At 35.5% G+C, this 22,611-nt stretch overlaps 2 protein-coding genes across 2 annotated transcripts; both read right to left on the reverse strand.

Annotated features, from left to right (window-relative positions):
- Positions 1-6,641: 6,641 nt before the first annotated feature.
- hdhd2 (haloacid dehalogenase-like hydrolase domain containing 2) lies at positions 6,642-16,313 on the reverse strand. Its single transcript, XM_049603660.1, has 9 exons — positions 16,264-16,313; positions 12,928-13,037; positions 12,708-12,810; positions 12,467-12,572; positions 10,675-10,759; positions 9,571-9,736; positions 9,246-9,296; positions 8,869-8,932; positions 6,642-7,263 (listed from the first exon to the last, which is right to left on the reverse strand). The coding sequence occupies exons 2-9, from the start codon at positions 13,026-13,028 to the stop codon at positions 7,160-7,162; spliced, it is 780 nt and encodes a 259-aa protein (XP_049459617.1). The 5' UTR covers positions 13,029-13,037; positions 16,264-16,313; the 3' UTR covers positions 6,642-7,159.
- Positions 16,314-18,893: 2,580 nt separating this feature from the next.
- On the reverse strand, positions 18,894-21,864 carry ier3ip1 (immediate early response 3 interacting protein 1). The gene is made up of 3 exons (XM_049603668.1): positions 21,724-21,864; positions 21,235-21,336; positions 18,894-20,217 (listed from the first exon to the last, which is right to left on the reverse strand). Exons 1-3 carry the CDS (start codon positions 21,812-21,814, stop codon positions 20,162-20,164), a joined length of 249 nt encoding a protein of 82 aa, XP_049459625.1. The 5' UTR covers positions 21,815-21,864; the 3' UTR covers positions 18,894-20,161.
- Between the last annotated feature and the right edge of the window lie 747 nt (positions 21,865-22,611).

The raw sequence follows: 22,611 nt of genomic DNA on the forward strand, positions 1-22,611 counted from the left end.
TTTTTCATGATTTCGGACGACATACTATACTATGACTTTTTTTCATGATTTCGGACGACATACTATACTATGACTTTTTTTTCATGATTTGGAACAACATACTATACTATGACTTTTTTTTCATGATTTCGGACGACATACTATACTATGATTTTTTTTTCATTGATTTCGGACGACATACTATACTATGACTTTTTTTTCATGATTTGGAACAACATACTATACTATGACTTTTTTTCATGATTTCGGACGACATACTATACTATGACTTTTTTTTCATTGATTTCAGACGACATACTATACTATGACTTTTTTTCATGGTTTCGGACGACATACTATACTATGACTTTTTTTTTCATAATTTGGAACAACATACTATACTATGACTTTTTTTCATGATTTCGGACGACATACTATACTATGACTTTTTTTTTCATTGATTTCGGACGACATACTATACTATGACTTTTTTTTCATTGATTTCGGACGACATACTATACTATGACTTTTTTTTCATGACTTTTTTTTCATGATTTGGAACAACATACTATACTATGACTTTTTTTCATGATTTGGGACGACATACTATACTGTGACTTTTTTTTCATTGATTTCAGACGACATACTATACTATGACTTTTTTCATGGTTTCGGACGACATACTATACTATGACTTTTTTTTCATGATTTGGAACAACATACTATACTATGACTTTTTTTCATGATTTCGGACGACATACTATACTATGACTTTTTTTTCATTGATTTCGGACGACATACTATACTATGACTTTTTTTTTCATGATTTCGGACGACATACTATACTATGACTTTTTTTCATGGTTTCGGACGACTTACTACACTATGACTTTTTTTTCATGATTTCAGACGACATACTATACTATGACTTTTTTTTCATGATTTCGGACGACATACTATACTATGACTTTTTTTCAGGGTTTCGGACGACATACTATACTATGACTTTTTTTCATGATTTTGGACGACATACTATACTCTGACTTTTTTCATGGTTTTGGACGACATACTATACTATGACTTTTTTTCATGAATTTGGATGACATACTATACTATGACTTTTTTTCATGATTTGGAACGACATACTATACCATGACTTCTTTTTTTCATGAATTCGGATGACATACTATACTATGAATTTTTTTTTCATGATTTCGGACAACATACTATACTATGACTTTTTTTCATGGTTTCGGACGACATACTATACTATGACTTTTTTCATGGTTTTGGACGACATACTATACTATGACTTTTTTCCATGAATTTGGATGACATGCTATACTATGAATTTTTTTCATGTTTTGGGACGTCATATTATACTGTGACTTTTTTTTATGATTTGGAACGACATACTATACCATGACTTCTTTTTTTCATGAATTCGGATGACATACTATACTATGAATTTTTTTTCATGTTTTGGGACGACATACTATACTATGACTTTTTTTCATGATTTTGGACGACATACTATACTATGACTTTTTTCATGGTTTTGGACGACATACTATACTATGACTTTTTTTCATGAATTTGGATGACATGCTATACTATGAATTTTTTTCATGTTTTGGGACGTCATATTATACTGTGACTTTTTTTTATGATTTGGAACGACATACTCTCCTATGACATTTTTTCATAGTTTTGGACGACATGCTATACCATGACTTTTTTTTTTTTCATGTTTTTAGACGAAATGCTATACTATGAATTTTTCCATGATTTCAGATGACATACTATGACTTTTTCATGATTTTGGACGACATATGACTTTCTATGAAATCCCATTTATTTCATCTCATATACATTACCATACAATAACATCACATTTTTTTAATGTGGTAACAGGTGCCGGAAAATGCATGCTTTCCTTTTACTTTTTAAGCATTCTGACTTGAATAAGTCATCCCACACTCAAATTGACATTTTTCTTTTAATTTATCATTTCGATTTTTGGCACAATCTTCCCAAACCTTAAATTTCTTATACTGTTTTTGCCTCATATATACGATGACTTTTTTCATGGTTTCGGACGACATACTATACTATGACTTTTTTTTCATGATTTGGAACAACATACTATACTATGACTTTTTTTTCATGATTTCGGACGACATACTGTACTATGACTTTTTTTTCATTGATTTCGGACGACATACTATACTATGACTTTTTTTTCATGATTTGGAACAACATACTATACTATGAATTTTTTTTAATTATTTTGGACGACATACTATACTATGAATTTTTTTTCATGATTTGGAACAACATACTATACTATGACTTTTTTTTCATGATTTCGGACGACATACTATACTATGATTTTTTTTTCATTGATTTCGGACGACATACTATACTATGACTTTTTTTTCATGATTTGGAACAACACACTATACTATGACTTTTTTTTCATTGATTTCAGACGACATACTATACTATGACTTTTTTTACATGATTTGGACGACATACTATACTATGACTTTTTTTCATGATTTGGACGACATACTATACTATGACTTTTTTCATGATTTGGACGACATAATATACTATGACTTTTTTTAATGATGTGTACGACATAATAAAATATGACTTTTTTTCATGATTTGGACGATATATTAAACTATGACTTTTTTGTCATGATTTGGACGACATACTATACTATGACTTTTTTTTCATGATTTCGGACGACATACTATACTATGACTTTTTTCATGGTTTCGGACGACATGCTATACTATGACTTTTTTTCATGATTTGGAACAACATACTATACTATGACTTTTTTTCATGATTTCGGACGACATACTATACTATGACTTTTTTTCATGATTTCGGACGACATACTATACTATGACTTTTTTTTCATGATTTGGAACAACATACTATACTATGACTTTTTTTTCATGATTTCGGACGACATACTATACTATGATTTTTTTTTCATTGATTTCGGACGACATACTATACTATGACTTTTTTTTCATGATTTGGAACAACATACTATACTATGACTTTTTTTCATGATTTCGGACGACATACTATACTATGACTTTTTTTTCATGATTTCGGACGACATACTATACTATGACTTTTTTCATGGTTTCGGACGACATACTATACTATGACTTTTTTTTCATGATTTGGAACAACATACTATACTATGACTTTTTTTCATGATTTCGGACGACATACTATACTATGACTTTTTTTTCATTGATTTCGGACGACATACTATACTATGACTTTTTTTTCATTGATTTCGGACGACATACTATACTATGACTTTTTTTTCATGATTTGGAACAACATACTATACTATGACTTTTTTTTCATGACTTTTTTTTCATGATTTGGAACAACATACTATACTATGACTTTTTTTCATGATTTCGGACAACATACTATACTGTGACTTTTTTTTCATTGATTTCAGACGACATACTATACTATGACTTTTTTCATGGTTTCGGACGACATACTATACTATGACTTTTTTTTCATGATTTGGAACAACATACTATACTATGACTTTTGTCATGTTTTGGAACGACATACTATAATATGACTTTTGTCATGTTTTGGAACGACATACTATACTATGACTTTTTTTTTCATGATTTCGGACGACATACTATACTATGACTTTTTTTCATGGTTTCGGACGACTTACTACACTATGACTTTTTTTTCATGATTTCAGACGACATACTATACTATGACTTTTTTTTCATGATTTCGGACGACATACTATACTATGACTTTTTTTCAGGGTTTCGGACGACTTACTACACTATGACTTTTTTTTCATTGATTTCGGACGACATACTATACTATGACTTTTTTTTCATGATTTCGGACAACATACTATACTATGACTTTTTCATGGTTTCGGACAACTTACTATACTATGACTTTTTTTTCATGATTTCGGACGACATACTATACTATGACTTTTTTTCAGGGTTTCGGACAACTTACTATACTATGACTTTTTTCATGATTTGGAACGACATACTATACTATGACTTTTTTTCATAGTTTTGGACGACATACTACACAAAGACTATTTTTCATCATTTGGCACGACGTACTATACTATGACTTTTTTTCCATGATTTTGTGATGACATACTTTACTATAACTTTTTTCATGATTTGGGACAACATACTATACCATGACTTTTTCATGGTTTCGGACGACATACTATACTATGACTTTTTTTTCATAATTTGGAACGACATAGTATACTATGACTTTTTTTTTTACAGTTTTGGACGACATACTACACTATGACTTTTTTCCATGATTTCGGACGACATACTATACTATGACTTTTTTTCATAGTTTTGGACGACATACTATACTATGACTTTTTTTCCATGATTTTGGGATGACATACTATACTGTGACTTTTTTCAGGGTTTTGGACGACATACTGTACTATGACTTTTTTTCATGATTTCGGACGATATACGATACTATGACTTTTTTTCATAGTTTTGGACGACATACTATACAACGACTATTTTTCATCATTTGGCACGACATACTATACTATGACTTTTTTTCATGATTTCGGATGACATACTGTAATATGACTTTTTTTCATGATTTCGGATGACATACTATACTATGACTTTTTTTCAGGGTTTCGGACGACTTACTATACTATGACTTTTTTTCATGATTTGGAACAACATACTATAGTATGACTTTGTTTTCAGGGTTTCGGACGACATACTATACTGTGACTTTTTTCATGATTTGGAACGACATACTATACTATGACTTTTTTTCATAGTTTTGGACGACATACTACACAAAGACTATTTTTCATCATTTGGCACGACGTACTATACTATGACTTTTTTTCCATGATTTTGTAATGACATACTTTATTATAACTTTTTTCATGATTTGGGACGACATACTATACCATGACTTTTTCATGGTTTCGGACAACATGCTATACTATGACTTTTTTTCATGGTTTTGGACGACATACTATACTATGACTTTTTTTCCATGATTTTGGGATGACATACTATACTGTGACTTTTTTCAGGGTTTTGGACGACATACTGTACTATGACTTTTTTCATGGTTTTGGACGACATACTGTACTATGACTTTTTTTTCATAATTTGGAACGACATAGTATACTATGACTTTTTTTCATAGTTTTGGACAACATACTACACTATGACTTTTTTTCCATGATTTTGGGATGACATACTATACTGTGACTTTTTTCAGGGTTTTGGACGACATACGATACTATGACCTTTTTTCAGGGTTTCGGACGACATACTATACTATGACTTTTTTCATGGTTTTGGACGACATACTGTACTATGACTTTTTTTCATGATTTCGGACGATATACGATACTATGACTTTTTTTCATAGTTTTGGACGACATACTACACTATGACTTTTTTTCCATGATTTTGGGATGACATACTATACTGTGAATTTTTTCAGGGTTTTGGACGACATACTGTACTATGACTTTTTTCATTGTTTTGGCCGACATTATTTTATTTTTCTTTTTTTTCATAGTTTTGGACGACATACTATACAACGACTATTTTTTCATTATTTGGCACGACATACTATACTATGACCTTTTTTCATGGTTTCGGACAACATGCTATACTATGACTTTTTTTCATGGTTTTGGACAACATACTATACTATGACTTTTTTTCATGGTTTCGGACGACATACTGTAATATGACTTTTTTTCATGGTTTTGGACGACATACTGTAATATGACTTTTTTTCATAGTTTTGGACGACATACTATACAACGACTATTTTTTCATTATTTGGCACGACATACTATACTATGACCTTTTTTCATGGTTTCGGACAACATGCCTATACTATGACTTTTTTTCATGGTTTTGGACAACATACTATACTATGACTTTTTTTCATGATTTGGAACGACATGCTATACCATGACTTCTTTTTTTCATGAATTCGGATGACATACTATACTATGAATTTTTTTTTCATGATTTCGGACGACATACTATACTATGACTTTTTTTCATGGTTTCGGACGACATACTATACTATGACTTTTTTCATGGTTTTGGACGACATACTATACCATGACTTTTTTCCATGAATTTGGATGACATGCTATACTATGAATTTTTTTCATGTTTTGGGACGTCATATTATACTGTGACTTTTTTTTATGATTTGGAACGACATACTATACCATGACTTCTTTTTTTCATGAATTCGGATGACATACTATACTATGAATTTTTTTTCATGTTTTGGGACGACATGCTATACTATGACTTTTTTTCATGATTTGGGACGACATACTATACTATGACTTTTTTCATGGTTTTGGACGACATACTATACTATGACTTTTTTTCATGAATTTGGATGACATGCTATACTATGAATTTTTTTCATGTTTTGGGACGTCATATTATACTGTGACTTTTTTTTATGATTTGGAACGACATACTCTCCTATGACATTTTTTCATAGTTTTGGACGACATGCTATACCATGACTTTTTTTTTTTTCATGTTTTGAGACGACATGCTATACTATGACTTTTTTCCATGATTTCAGATGACATACTATGACTTTTTTCATGATTTTGGACGACATATGACTTTCTATGAGTTTCTTTCAAGAACACGAACCGGAAAACTTTGTTTCTACATTTTGTTAAATTCTAAAAGAAGGTCAAACACAGTCAAACAATACACAATACCAATTGTTTTTTTTTTTAATCCCATTTATTTCATCTCATATACATTACCATACAATAACATCACATTTTTTTAATGTGGTAACAGGTGCCGGAAAATGCATGCTTTCCTTTTACTTTTTAAGCATTCTGACTTGAATAAGTCATCCCACACTCAAATTGACATTTTTCTTTTAATTTATCATTTCGATTTTTGGCATAATTAATCAGATTAACAGGATGTTGATATTTCCTTAATCAAGTTGAGGGGAATAATTGAATGATTTCCTTCCCTCCTCTGTTACAACACCAATCATTTTTTAACATTGAAAACTGGCAGCTGGACTGTTATCTTGTGCAAATAAAATATGCTGTGACATCTCATAGCAGATTCTTCAAGATGTGTTCAACAGCTTCTGGGAAACTGTCACATGTCAGGTGGGGAGGAGGGTTAATTTTCTTCTCGTCTCCTTCTCTGTATTTACCTGGGAGGAGATAAAGGAGAAGTATTTTAGTGGTAGAAAAAGTATAGTATGTTATAAAAACCATGAAAAAAGTCATAGTATAGTACGTCATCACAAATCATGAAAAAATGTCATAGTATAGTATGTGCTAAAAAAAAAACCCTGAAAAAAAACAGTCATAGTATTGTATGTCGTCCCAATTCATGAAAACAAACAGTCATAGTATAGTGTGTCGTCTAAAATCATAAAAAAAAGTCATAGTATAGTATGTCGTTCCAAATCATGAAAAAAAGTCATAGTATAGTATGTCGTCCCAAAATCATGAAATAAAGTCATAGTATAGTATGTGGTCCAAAATGATGAAAAAAAAAAGTCATAGTATAGTATGTCGTCTAAAATCATGAAAAAAAAAAGTTATAGTATGTCGTCCAAAATAATGAAAAAAAGTCATAGTATAGTATGTCATTCCAAATCATGAAACAAAAAGCCATAGCATAGTATGTCGTCCCAAATCATGAAAAAAAGTCATAGTATAGTATGTCGTCCCAAATCATGAAAAAAAAGCCATAGCATAGTATGTCGTCCCAAATCATGAAAAAGTCATAGTATAGTATGTCGTCCAACATCATGAAAAAAAAAGCCAAAGCATAGTATGTCGTCCAAAATCATGAAAAAAAGTCATAGTATAGTATGTCATTCCAAATCATTAAAAAAAAGTCATAGTATAGTATGTCATTCCAAATCATTAAAAAAAAGTCATAGTATAGTATGTCGTCCAACATCATGAAAAAAAAGTCATCGTACAGTATGTCGTCCAACATCATGAAAAAAAAGTCATAGTATAGTATGTCGTCCAAAATCATGAAAAAAAGTCATAGTATAGTATGTCGTCCAACATCATGAAAAAAAAGCCAAAGCATAGTATGTCGTCCAAAATCATGAAAAAAAGTCATAGTATAGTATGTCGTCCAACATCATGAAAAAAAGTCATAGTATAGTATGTCATTCCAAATCATTAAAAAAAAGTCATAGTATAGTATGTCGTCCAACATCATGAAAAAAAAGCCAAAGCATAGTATGTCGTCCAAAATCATGAAAAAAAGTCATCGTACAGTATGTCGTCCAACATCATGAAAAAAAAGTCATAGTATAGTATGTCGTCCAAAATCATGAAAAAAAGTCATAGTATAGTATGTCGTCCAAAATCATGAAAAAAAGTCATAGTATAGTATGTCATTCCAAATCATTAAAAAAAAGTCATAGTATAGTATGTCGTCCAAAATCATGAAAAAAAGTCACAGTATAGTATGTCATTCCAAATCATTAAAAAAAAGTCATAGTATAGCATGTCGTCCAACATCATGAAAAAAAAGTCATAGTATAGCATGTCGTCCAAAATCATGAAAAAAAGTCATAGTATAGTATGTCCTCACAAAACACGAAAAAAAAGTCAAAGTAATGTTTGTCAATAAAAAAAAGTCAAAGTATGGTATGTAAAAAGTCATAGCTTAGTATCCACCAGTCAGTTGCTGTCAGGTAAGTTCACGTGGAGACAAGAAAAGGAAGAACTGAAAGTGAAACTGGTGGAAGGATGAGAATAAACTGGAGGAGGACGTTTCGTCTCACCAGTTCTGACCAGGATCCCCAACATCCCTGCGTTCTGAGCACCACCCACATCATCTCTGGCATCCTATGGGAAAACAGCAACAGGGCACAAACCACAGCAAACCAGCTTTTAATAAAGTGTACACATCACTGCACTCATGTTCACTGGCTGCTGTGGAAATGGTTATAAGTTGTTTAAAATGTATTTCTTCCTAATCAAATTTTATTTTATTTGGGGTAGAAGTTCCAACAGTTCTCTACAACCTGATAAATATTTTTTTTTAACATATATTAACAATTTAGGTATGTTCTACAGAAATTTAGTCTCATAGAACAATATTAGTTGAAAAGAATTTTCTATTTTGCGTGACAGGTGTCAGGTTTGGAAACATACTTACATCTCCTATCATGACAGCTTCATTGGGGCTACATCCCAAATCAGACAGAGCCTGTTTAAAGAAACAAACAAAAGAAAATGAGGGCTTCTTTAGAGGTTATCAAGTTTCATTAATATAAAATCAATTCAGACAATACCAAAAGGAAAAACCCCACAAGAAATACTGACGTCAGACATGAAAGGACACTACAGTTTGTCGAAAACAGCAAATCATGAGTTCAATTTCAAATAATATGTTTCAAATGTTTGTGATAAATACAAATTTTGCCTCCCTTTCTTTTTCTTGAGTAAAAAGGTAGAAAAACATAAAATGATCAATGTCTAACCTGTGTAAAGAAAGTCTTTTCCGGCTTTCCCACCACAGTAGCTTTACAGTCTGTAGCGTACTCTAGTCCTGTCACGAAGGGCCCGGGGCCCAGGGCCAAACCATTCTTCCGTTTGTAGTACCGAGCCTTATGGATGGCGATGAGAGGAGCTCCATCCAGGATCATTCTGGGGAGAAATAATCAAATCAAGTTTATTTATATAGCATATTTTAAAACAATGGAGGGAGAGCATTTGATTTAGAGCGGAAGGCTATTCTAGCTGCCACAAAGGCACGATTTCCCTTACCCACTGGCATTGATCGCGGGAAAGTTAAAAGACAATGTTCGGAGGATCTGAGAGGTCGGGAGCTGGAGTAGGGGCAGAGAAGTTCAGCAATTTACTGGGATGCCAGCCCATGCATGGCTTTAAATATACGTGATTAACAAGCTTCACTGTATGTGTCAAAAATAATAACTTGGAGAAAGACAATAAAGTACAACAAAGTTTAGACGGCATTTACGGAGTAAAGCCTTGTTCCCTCCCAGCAGTCCGCTTCAGTTAAGTCCGTTACATATTAGGTAAGATAAATAAAGGTTGTTTTTTGTGACGAAGTGACAGTGACCTTGAACTTTGACCTCTGACCATCTAATTCATATCAGTTCATCCTTGAGTCCGAGGCAAAGTATGTGCCAAATTTGAAAAAACTCCCTAAGGGCTTTCTTGAGATATTGCGTTCACAAGAATGAGACAAATAAGGTCACAAAGATGTTGAACTCAGACTTATAACCCCCAAAATATAATCTTCTTGAGTCCAAGAGGACATTTGGGCCAAATTTGAAGAAATTTTATCAAGGCAATCTTGAGATATCATGTTCCTGTTTGAGAATGGAACAGACGGACAGACAGATGGATCAACAAACAAAAAACATGAAGCCTCTGGCCAAGGCTATCGCAGGTGCAGAAGCATAAAAAGACAAATTAAAAACTTGATTTTGCTTTTTTTTTTTGTATAAGCGAGATTAGAGACTAGACAGTAACATAACCCGTCAGGAACATCCAAAAAAATAGGAACTCATATGTTCTGTGATTCACTGAACAACGAGTCTTATGAATCAGTCTCCCACCTGAAAGCCTTGTTGAGTGTTTCATAGTTGAAGTGATCGGGAGCAAGTCCGATGACGACTGCGTTTGGCTCCGACGTGGAGATACCTGGAAATGGAAAGACAAGATTAAGATTATAGCTGCTGCGCAGTGATGGGTTGGGTCCGGGCATTTTTAGGCAATTCTGAGCAACAAGCAGAAGAATTGGAAGACATTTAGGAATTTAGCAACACAATCTGCCTTTTGCATCAGCTGAGGCTTGAACTCACAACCTCTGAGACTAAGAATCAATTTCTATCTCACTGAGCTAATTAGTCAGTGACAATTCATGTGTAGCTTCACAAACTGACTAAGCCAGACGTGCAGGTTTAGCAGCCGTCCGTGCATGGAAAAGCAGATTTCAAACCACTGTAAAAAATTCAGTTATCGAAACAAAAATCTGAAAAGACACATATTGCATCTAGACAGCATGGAGATGTTGGTAATTTGTTTGTAACAATGATTGATTTGCTCCATAAGTGAAAAACTGATGTTTAAAACTGCCATTTTTACATTGACTCCAATTGTTCACATTAGAGCAAAATTCAAAACGCTGTCAAAAATTCAGTTTCTGAGATAAAATTCTGAAATTTGCCACACATCATCTACCATGACTCTAGAATTTTGTCTTTTTTTCATGAACATTGAAGATTTATTTAGCAAGAATTTGCATGTGTATGTTTACAGTAAAGTTTACAGTCAAACATTTTGATGCACTGTAGGCTCAATTTTTGATAAATCAAAAATCTGAGAAATGTAGTTTGTGTAGGACAGTCTGAAGATGCTCTGTAGCAAGTTTGGTGTCAATTGAGTAAAAATTGTGGGAGGAGATAGGTTTAAGAAGTTTTACAGTTTTTGAAAAAAAAAAGAGTGATGAACTTCATAATTTTTAATAGGTTTAAATGTACAAAAGTTTCTTCAGTACTGGGGCTACAGTTTGATGAAAGTTGTGAAGTTGTAGCACGTATGGTTGATTTGTTATGAACTTTCAAAGTTTTGAACTTTAGACGCTTGCTGTAGCGCCACCATCAGGACTATTGGCTTGAGTTTACAGCTGAGGATATCTGGCATGAGACTGGACCTTTGTGCAAAGTTTGGTGAGTTTTCACCCATGGGAAGTATGATTTCCTCGGAAGAAGAAAGAAGAAGAATACCTAGGATTACAATAGTGTCCTGGCAGCTTAGCTGCCTGGACCCTAATTATTCCGTTGGAAAACAGTTGCTGAATAAAAACTGCAGTCACAAATGTAAAGTGTTGTTGTATTTCTTCATCTCATATCATTTTAAATTGATCAGTTTGGGTTTTCCAGTGCTGAGTGAATGGGCTCTTATAATCTTTATTCATCCCAGGGAACTTCTCTCTTTTTCAACCCTATCCACACAGAGGTCAGAGGTCAAGATCAGCTCTAACAGCAGTAGTTTACTCTTTGGCTCCTGACCTCTCTACGCCCATTTTCAAAATTCATACATGTGTTTCCTTTGCTCTACGGCAGTCCATAAATATTAGCAATCATGAACAACTCTCCCAAATTCAAAAGCAGGAGTGCTGAAACTCAAATCTGTGATGTCGTAGGGTATAAAGTCTGGAGCTGCTCCACAGAGATGAACAGGGGAAGACGTTCAGTGGTTCCCAACTGGTCCAGTCACAGGGTCCAGATTTCTCTTTAGTCATTAGTTTTAAAGAGATGGAGATCAGTGATGATAGAGCAAACAAAGCAAACAGCTGTGACAGAGCCACACACACACACACACACATCTATACTCACAGCTCCGTACCAGTGAAGTCTTCCAGTGCGCTGTCCTCCACCAGCAGCAGCGGCCTGTGTTGTTGCTTCTCTAACAAACTCCTGGCTGCACTCAGTGACGTGAAGATCTCTTTTTCCTGCAGAGAGAAGTTCATTTTAAAAAATAAAGTCATGAAAAAGGAAGAAACTGCAAAAGAATCTGTGTTGATCTGTTGTGAATCACCTCAATTAAATCATCTGCCCTAAATTAAACATGGCTTTGGATGTTTCACCTGGAGGTCAAAGTTGAGCCGCTGCAGTCGTTCCAGTAAGATCCTCTTACTCTCCTTTGTTGTGTTGGTCACAAACTTCACAGCTACAGACGCCTGCCGTAACCTGACGGCGCCAAACACAAAACCAAACATCTTGCTTTAAAAGCACAATTAGAATTTATATGAATCTACAATAAATTTAAGGATGACTCTACACCCTCCATTTTGTGCTGTTCCGTACCTCTTCATGGCGTCCTGCGCCCCGGGCACTGCTGTGTCTTCTATATGTAACGTTCCACTCAGGTCGATGAGCACGGCCTTCAGAGCCCGTCTGCCCGCCATGCTGGACACCTGCAGAGGAGGACATGATATACGTAACCTATGGTTCGACGGGCGTTAGCATGGTGACACAGGGTCCTGCTTTGGAACCATCTTAGAGGCAGTGTTGGACACTTACAATTCAAAACATCAAAGATATATCCAAGATTTTGATGTGAAAAGTGTAATAATAATCTTTGTTATTTGTTTAGTGTAATTCTACTTTCACTCACTTTAAATAAACAGCTGAAAACCAGCAAACACTGAGTCCGCTGTTAGATAAGAGCTGCTGGAGCACAGTCCCCGATTAGGATTTTTTATACTGCTAAATATGGCCAAGGTCCGCTGTAAATGGAGATTTACTCCCTTTAAAAAAGCTTATTCTTTCATAATAATATATTATTTTAGAGATTACACATTCATAATCATAATTCACAGAGGTAGTGGCAGAACTGATCAGATCATCAGGACCAACTGAGCCGATTATTGACCGCTTTGTCCCCAGAACTGATGGCTTCCTGCCTGGACTACAGATTTTGGGATTGTACTTTACTGCTCCCTGACTGTGTGATCCCCTATTATTTAGACATGCTTGGATTTCTGTCATGTAGTTATCAATGTGAGAGTACAATTAATGCTCTTAATACCCACCCAGAATAGCTTAAACACACACTCTCTCACACACACACACACACACTCACACACAGGCTGTAGGTCATTTATCTATTATTTGTATTGAGCTCAACTAATAACAGGAAACCGTGCTGTGAGCAAAGTGCCAAGCTGAGAATAAGCTTATTTTCCTGCGTGCGTGTGTGTGTGTGTGTGCACGTGAGCGTGCGTGTGGGTGTGCGTGTGTGTGTGTGTGTGTGGTGAGGATGTTAAAGGGAAACTGGGGTTGTAATTTAACAAACTTCACATTTCTGTAACACTGACCTCTGGTGTGTATGTGGTATTGAGTTTTTAGGTGACTTTATTATACTTGATATGACTTTTGTACTTATTAATAATCATTTTTAAGTGTTCGTTCAGATTTGTTTTGTTGAATTGTAATTTAGGGAGGCAAACAGCATGAAAAAATATTTTTAAAAAACAAAGAACAAAAAAAAGACAACAATACTGAGTTATTTTCTTGCTCTACAAGCGATGTACTGTTGCTCGGGTTGAGAGAACATCCCTGTGTCATGCCAACAATACCCCTGTAGACACTGAAAGGGCATCTTATTTTCTCAGTTGTATAGCAACAGTTTACAGCGACCTCTGGTTGTGTAAATAAAGGTTGAAATACATAGAAAATAGTTTTTAAGTTCCTAAAGATATCAGATATATCAGATTGATTTTACGGGAAAAGTGTATGACACGGCACCTTAGGTTATGGGCCTTCTCATCACACTGAGCAGTGGTGTAACCAATAACATAAAGATACCTGCATTTCATTTTCTGCAAGTGCCCCAGTCAGCCATGCCAGTTACCCTGCATGCCTACTGGTATGGCCATAGACCTGAAACACCTAAACAGGCTTTTCTCATAGCAGACATTCTGACTTGTCAAGAGTAGGAAAAGCCCAGGTGCTAATATAATAACATTAACGATGGCTCTGTTGTTCAAGTGTTCCAGTGACAGCGAGAGTGACAGTGAGCGACAGTAAGCGCCTATGGCACTGGTTCCCAAACTGGAGGTCCCATCCAGGTCACCGAACCTTCACAAGGGGTTGCAAGGCCCTTTTGATTTTTAAGGGGTGTAGGAAAATCTTTAACACACAGTGGGCCTATATCACAACCTTTCATTCATGTCTGTGGAGAAAACTAAATGAAATTCATATTTTTAAAGTACAGATTATCACTTAAGATCTAAATGTTCCTTTCAACAGCCTTGTCCTGCATCAGAAAAGCATGCCATTAAAACAACCAGAGAGCTACAGGCTAAGTGTCTTTGAATTTGTCAAAAAAATACAGACAATTGTATAATTACATCTCTGATGTTAATGCTCCAGGAAATGCTTGTTGCACACAAACCTGCAGTTGCTGTGCTCATTAACTGAGCAGTTTATCAGTTGTTCTGTACTCACATTGTTATTTATGCACTGATATGTACAATAGGGCTGCCACTAACGATTATTTTCATTGTCGACTAATCTGTCGATTATTTCTTCGATTAGTTAACTAATCATTTCAACGAAAAATGTGTTAAAATGTTGAAAAATGTCGGTCTGTCTCACCTAAACCCCAAAATTACGTCATCTAATGTGTTGTTTCATACTCATGCCAAAGGGTTTTAGTTCACTGTCACGGGAGAGTGTGTAAAGCTGCCAATATCTGAACGTAAGAAGCTGCAACAAGAGTATTTTGGGGTACTTTTATAGTACTTTTCTATGAAAAATGACTCCAACCGATTTGTCGACTGCTAAAATAGTCACCGATTATTTTAATAGTCAGTCATCGATTAGTCGACTAATCGTGGCAGCCCTAGTCTACAATACATAATATAATAAAATATCCAAGTTGTCAGTTCACACAGTGAGAGAAAAGGGGTCCCAAAAGGAAAAACTCTGGGAGCTACTTTTCTATGGTGACCATGCAGGATACCAGGGACCTGGAAGCAAAACAGCCACAAATAATTCAGCCATAATTAATTGTGTTAATAACACCTGTGCTTTGCCTACTGTGAAAAGTCAAAGTATCTGCTGTGAAAAATTATATTTAACCCAGTTTAAGCACTGTAGAACTTCAATGGAGTTGTTCGTGTGTGTATGTGTATGTGTGTTTTAAAATTAAATTCAAGGGGGCAAATTAAGAGCCTTTGAGAGCACCACTAACCCCACAATATAGCATCATAATCATTGTATTATTTCTTTATTCCTTATTTATTGCCTCTACTCTCAGTTGCACTGGTGTTGTCTGGGTGTTATCAACTGTAATATTGTGATATTTACTGGCCTAGCACATCTCAAACTGATTACAGTAAGATTACTTTATCAAATACTTGTCAACCGCCACTACACGTACAAATAAAACAAATAAACTTACATTAAGCTAAAAGCCTCATTATCACCATCACTGTTCAACCTGCTCTCACTGGACCTGCATGAATGCTAAAAGCTAAAGTGGCGTTTATTTAGCTTTAAATTTGAACTTTTAATTCCCGCACAGCGAGCGACTCCATCGCTGTCACAAAATGTCGCGGTTTAAACCGCACAAAAGTCACACACAAAAAAAATAAAGTTTACATGTTTAGAAAGTTGGCAAACTACTAAGCTAACCTTTAGCAACAGCTGCTCCTCTTCCTGCTTCCTGTTGACGTTTTCTTCTTCGCTGGTGTCAAATGGGTTTAGTTTGTGAGCGCACTGCTGCCACCTGCAGCTCAAACACCGCAACGACCTCTGCTCTCTTTCTTTCAATGCCTGTATCTCCATAGATACATGTTTTCTGTTTTGTTTTTTAAATTTAAGGAAAACATTTTTAATAACACTCTCACTTCTTTATATCACTCTCTCTTCTCTCTATTATTTTATTTTTTTATCAATTCATATGTTATAATCAGATAAGAGGGTTATCCTCAACCACTTAATCACTCATTAGAATAATAAAAAAAAACATATGTGTCCCATCCCACTAACAACCAACAGATGTATCGCATTAGTGGGTCTTTTTAGGGCATTCGGATAGATTTAATATGAGGGGAGGTATTATCTAAATGATAAAAACCTCCTCTCTGCATGGCACCAGACAACACTGATCAAATCCTCTTTTCATATACCTCCAGCGAACAACACGTTTTTGCAGTTTTGTTTTTTAGTTTTGGTTTCCACACAAATATTTTGCAGCCGATCAACTGTGGAAAACATTAAACTAATCTTATACTATGCATGTTTTTGTTCAGATAAAATAATTTTTTAAAATCCCCTTGGTGTAAGTGTTTTGTTCCTTTTTTTTATTCTAACCTCTATTATTTTTTGGTTTCTCTAATGTGGTGCTTTTGTTGTCTCCTTTCCACAGTTGTGTGCCAGTAAATAACATAAACGTGCAATGACATTTTTCATTTACTTTTCATTTTAATATTTATTCTAAATTTGAACTACCTGCTACCTCTGTTGCTCTGATGGACAGACTCTCAGGGTGCAAAATCTCAAACCGTCAGGCTCAGTTTTCTTTCTTTAAATTCTAATTCTATAGAGTTACAGCCACTGTATATATCAATTATCAAAAAAATAGAGTTTATGTCAAGCTTTCAAATGTTGAGCTTGTCTTTTTTAGGTTAATTCAATTCACAAGTGGCACAAAAAAAAGGAAATATCTTCAAGTCCCTTAAAAACAAATTCTACTGATTTATCACCCAAACACGGCACATGGTGACCTGTGAAGTGCAGATACATTCTCATGTATGATCGCTTACAGCTTTGACCGTGAACCCCCGGCTAAACTCGGACTAATCACAGATCAAAGTGGCTTTGCGGTGCAAATCTCCCTGATAAACATATGCTTCTAATTCCAACAGATCCCCTTTTCCCGCTCACTCCCCCTCTCACGGACTCAAAACTACAGTAGTGTTAATAAAATGTTTGTGGAGCTTAGCAGAGGGAGTAAGTGGTGATAATTCACAACATATGGGGATTATTAAGGAAGTGGAGCAGGGATGGACGGATAGGGAACAAACATGGAGGTAAGAGAATAAGGTAATATTCACACAGAGCAGCAGAGATGCTGCAGTAGCATTCTCAAAAGATTGTCAAAATCAAAACACTCCAGATTCAGCTTTCACAACTAAAGCTAGTTTTAAATGGTTATGCTTTTCTAAAATGTTAGGAAGAAGTCTGTGAACACTCCTGATGTTCTTACTGCCCAGGGAAAGAAGATAGAGGCTGTCAGTGGTTACAAATATCTCCCTGTCTTTTAAACCTCAGGTTGATAATCCCTCATAAAAAGCTGAGGCTGAATTTAAGGTTTCCTTAAAGAAAAAAGCCCTCACTCATCACTGTTTGCCTTACTCCAGGACTGGCTGGCCTTCTTTGACCTTTCTCAGGCTCAGTCACTGGTATTTGTTGATTTATTAAGCCACACTGGGTTGACTCCCTTCGTACATCTGTACCTTGATCGAACAGAGATGTGACAGTAGCTACAGTCTGAGATCTCAAGACTTAGTTTTAATGTCTGTTCCTGGTGCAGACTGACCTGGGAAAGAAATCTTTAATGTGCTCTGCTCCTCTCACCTGGAATAACCTTCAAAAAGATTTGAAACTATGTGAACTGGTCTCTCTGTCTGATTTTAAAGCTCTCATAGGTACAAGAATGAATGAGTCTGTTGGATCTTGTCACTGTGCGTCAGTGTTCTAAGATTTCTGTATGTCTTGTATGTTTTTATTGCGCGGTTATTTGGCTGTAACTTTTTGTATGTAGCCATCGTGGACAGGTCTCCTTTGTAAAAGAGATAATTGATCTTAACGGGACTTACCTGGTGAAATATGGGTTAAATAACAACTATTAATGTTCTATTATTTAGCCAAGATTTGCTTGAATCAAAGTAAAAGTACTGCTGTAAAATGCATTCTCATCACAGTAAGACTGGCGTCATTTGAAATGTACTCTGGAAAAAGTGACCTTTTTATAATTAAAGACAATAAGAAGACCTTTATTTAATTAATTGTCACCACCTGTCCACACTGCTGCCCTCTGGAAGACACTACAGGGCCCTGACATGCTGCACCTTCAGACTGAGAAACAGTCTTTACCTCACAGCAAAACACAATCTGAACTCTCTACCCCCACTTTTTACTTTAGCCTTATCCTATTTTAATGTTTGTATGTTGTTTGTATGTGTTGAGTGAATGTTTTCTAACAGACAGCAAATTTCGTTGTATGTGAACATACAATGATAATAAAATCATTAACTTCATTTCAACTGAGCACTACGTTTATTTCAAGACAACAAACATCTCATTACCAGCCCAGTGTTTTTGGCACTGAGAGGGTGTCACTGTGTAAACGGCACAAAGGTGCATTGCTCTGAGCTGTGTTTGGCAATATTGCTTCAAATCTACATTAAACCCACATTTAACTGAATTCTCTCAGACGGATGAATCACAGAACGTCTTTACACATCAACAGAGACGACTGAGAATGGCAAGCAAATATGAAACGTCAGGTAGGTCGTGGATTTCCTTCCTTCAGTCGGCAACGACTCTCCATAAAGTCCGTTAGGCACAGAGAGAGAGAACAACAACAGTAACAGTCTGTTTGACAAAGTGTCGACAAATCCTGAATCTCTCGGTCTGTCGGTTTCCTGGTGAATTTGTTAGGCTCCGTTTTCATCTGCAGTCGACTTGAACTCAGCAGGGCGGGCAGAGGTGAACACGGCTTAAAACAATTTTCAACCCAACCCAAATTAAAGTCAAGAAGACTACACACTGTTCATCATATTAACTGAAACAGTTCATGAAACATCAAACTGGAACTGGACTTTTTTTTTCAGATTTCATTAATTCAACAGTTTATATTGTCAGTAAATAAAATTTTCCGACCTGAAGGTCGAAATGTTGAGAATTATTTTAGAGTTCAGAACAAAATGTTGCACTGTCATACTGGAGTCTAAAATAAGACTTAGAGGCAGCCTTAAAAACACTTTGAGTAACTTTGATCTAGTTTCAAAAACTCCCAGACTTCTATTAGAACAATAATAATAATAATAATAATAATAAAAAAAGACAGCTGTAGCCTTGAATAAAAATGTAACGGCATATGATAAATATTTACATGTTGTCCAACCCTACTGCTGACAACACTTCTTTACACAGTCTGTGGTAACAACATGATAAAATAACAGCAATAAACATGAGTTTTGGATGATCATCGTCAAGTTTTGTGTTACAATGAATAATTATTTTATCAGTCCGTTCTTTTTGTTTCACACAGACGAGCAGGTCAGGTCAGAGTTCGACCCGCTGTTAGTCTTCACCTCTGACTGGGTCACGTGACAGTCCAATGGACAAACATCTCCACCCTGCTGATGTCTGGTGAAGACAGAGGTCTCTGAATGACAGATATTTGTGTGTGTGTGTGTGTGTGTGTGTGTGTGTGTGTGTGTGTGTGTGTGTCTGTGTGTGTAACGTCGATCCTTGGCACGTCCGGTCCTCTGGCTTCCTTTTGGCGCTTGGCGTACCACTGTCACCCAAACAGTAACAATAGGACGATGCAGGCTGAATTCACGATTATCAAAGGAACTGTGGAAACAACAACAACAAAAACATAATTAGCATATTGTAACTTCATAAGCCTCTAAATAGCATGGCTGGCTATCAAACCGCAGCACTTTTTGGGCACTGAGTTTAATGTATCGGTGGCACAGAGAATCCAAAATGGTCAAGTACTGAAGTTTTTTCAGTTTTTGTTTTTAGATTTTTCCTGATTTAAAACAGTAAGTTTGCTGATCTTATCCTGTTTTGCTTCTAAAAGTCCTTGTGTTGCTATTTTGTGTGAAGACAATATTAAACACTGATTCATGTGAGAAGTTTGGTTTATTTTAAAATGATTTAAATCAACAGGTCTGTTTGTTCTGGAGAGGAAGAGACCTCTGTGGATAATTTGGCTCCTGGTAAAACCTCCTGAATTCTAACCAGGAGAAGTTTCAGCTGGTTGCAATCTGCAATCCTCACCACTAGATGGCACTAAACCCCCCTAAATCTTACACACTGGACCTTTACAGAAAACTTTATCCACTGTGAGGTATCAGAAGTGACTGTTACAGTATATGTACCAGGAAATAGGGATGCACGATACTGGATTTATTTGTTTTTGGTTTTTTTGCCTTAACTTAATTGGTCGTTAACTGATACTGATATAAATATAGCCACTTCTTTCCCCACCTAACTTTATTGATCATCAAGTCTCTTCTGTGGTGGAATCAACATCATATTATGCATGTATACTCTTATCATGATGGCCCACCAGCAGCAGATGGAGACGTGAAATACAATAATTTTCAATGTATGTGACAGTCATTCATTGTGCAAAATAAGTAAAAGCATGCTGGCTGAGTGTGACAGCTCATTTTAAAGCCCACAGTGGCTGATACTGATGATGTACTGATGTTATCGTGCATCCCTACCAGGGTATCAGGCATTCATTGGAATCTGTGTCTAAAATTTCAGAGGATATACACCCAGCCCTACGAAATCTGACATTCACTCAGGATTAAATCTATATTTCTCTAAGAGACATAATGAAACAAGCTCTCCAACCTCTCATGACAGTCCGGATTGAGCGGATGAGGGTCAGAATCTGGGCTTTGATTCCTGGATCATCCCCAAAACCTCCAACTCCCTGTTCAACACCCCAGCCGACTGGAGACACAGACAGACACCAAAAGGAGGGGAGGGGGGAGGAGGAGGGAACAAATATAAAGAACAGAGAAAGCAAACAGGAGACAACAGTTGGTTCGAGGACAAAAACTTGACAAAAATTGTATGTTTGCAGTTATTTTAAACCTTTAACAGCTAGTTTTACTCTTAATTTTCCCCTTAAGTAGCTCTAAGAAAAGCAAAATCATCTTATCCCACACTGAACATCTCTCTGATGAACAAACCTCAGTTTTCTCCCCCTGACTCTGCTGTGTGTGTGTGTGTGTGTGTGTGCCACCCAGGCAGCTAACAGAGCAGCAGCTAGCTGCTTTAGCTCCGGTATTTAAGCTAACTGTGATGGACGGTGTATTAATATAAAATAAGACTCACACTTGCTGAGAAACCTCTCCTCATGTAACACAGCCACTGCATTAGTGCACAGGATAGCGGTCTGGATGAGAGAGTAGAGTGTAAACGCCATGCTGGCAACTTCTTCTTCGTCTCCCCCTCCTTCTTCTTCGTGTACCACTCCCAGAGATGCAGCTGCCGTAAACAGGCAGCGGAGGTCATAAAGTAAAGGACGTCTCCAGTTAGCGCTCTGTCTCAGCAACAAGTTTTATTTCAATTAACTTATTAAAAATAATAATGATAATAATAATAATAATAATAATAATAATAATAATAATAATAAATAAATAAATTTAAAAACATATTTATGCGGAAATCAGGCCCCAAAACTGCTATTAAGGCTATTTAAAAAAAAAAAAAAAAAAAAAAAATTATGTAATTTCTTATAAACTTTGTTGAACTATTAAGAATTACAACATTAAGGCAAGTCCATCATACTATTAAGTAAATGGGCATAAAACAGAATAGAAAAGAGAGAGGGAAAAGGATGTCAAAATAAAGGACAAAAATAAAATACTTACCAGAAAATAAACAAATAAATAAATTATATAACACATACAACATTAATTATACAAAACAAATTTAAAGTGGACCATATTATTTTCAGGGTCAGTTAATTCGTACATTTCTACAGAGTTGAGCAGTTTGTTTGCATAATTAGATTTTGTACATTTTAGGGCTATTTTTAAAATGAGAACAAGACAGGAGATCCACACACTGTATTAAAAGCTCACAGTAATCTTCATCAGGCATTTTGCAATTTTTGCAATATCCAAAATGCCTGATGAAACTGAGACGTACAATTAAAATTACTGTAAGCTTTTAACACAGTGTGCAGCTCTTCTGTCTTGGTCTTGCTTAAGTTTGGAT

This window comes from Epinephelus fuscoguttatus, linkage group LG18, assembly GCF_011397635.1.
Source record: "Epinephelus fuscoguttatus linkage group LG18, E.fuscoguttatus.final_Chr_v1".
NCBI classification, from domain to species: domain Eukaryota; kingdom Metazoa; phylum Chordata; class Actinopteri; order Perciformes; family Serranidae; genus Epinephelus; species Epinephelus fuscoguttatus.

What these genes read in the sequence shown, in the direction of transcription:
- hdhd2 (XM_049603660.1), bottom strand. Translation starts at nt 13,028, where the DNA reads ATGGCGGGCAGACGGGCTCTGAAGGCCGTGCTCATCGACCTGAGTGGA. An exon ending in GCGCAGGACGCCATGAAGAG is followed by an intron (nt 12,811 to 12,927) that starts GTACGGAACAGC and finishes TGGCGCCGTCAG; the next exon opens with GTTACGGCAGGCGTCTGTAG. An exon ending in ACACTCAACAAGGCTTTCAG is followed by an intron (nt 9,737 to 10,674) that starts GTGGGAGACTGA and finishes ATTTCTCCCCAG; the next exon opens with AATGATCCTGGATGGAGCTC.
- ier3ip1 (XM_049603668.1), bottom strand. Translation starts at nt 21,814, where the DNA reads ATGGCGTTTACACTCTACTCTCTCATCCAGACCGCTATCCTGTGCACT. An exon ending in GGAGAGGTTTCTCAGCAAGT is followed by an intron (nt 21,337 to 21,723) that starts GTGAGTCTTATT and finishes CTGTGTCTCCAG; the next exon opens with TCGGCTGGGGTGTTGAACAG. An exon ending in AATCCGGACTGTCATGAGAG is followed by an intron (nt 20,218 to 21,234) that starts GTTGGAGAGCTT and finishes TTGTTTCCACAG; the next exon opens with TTCCTTTGATAATCGTGAAT.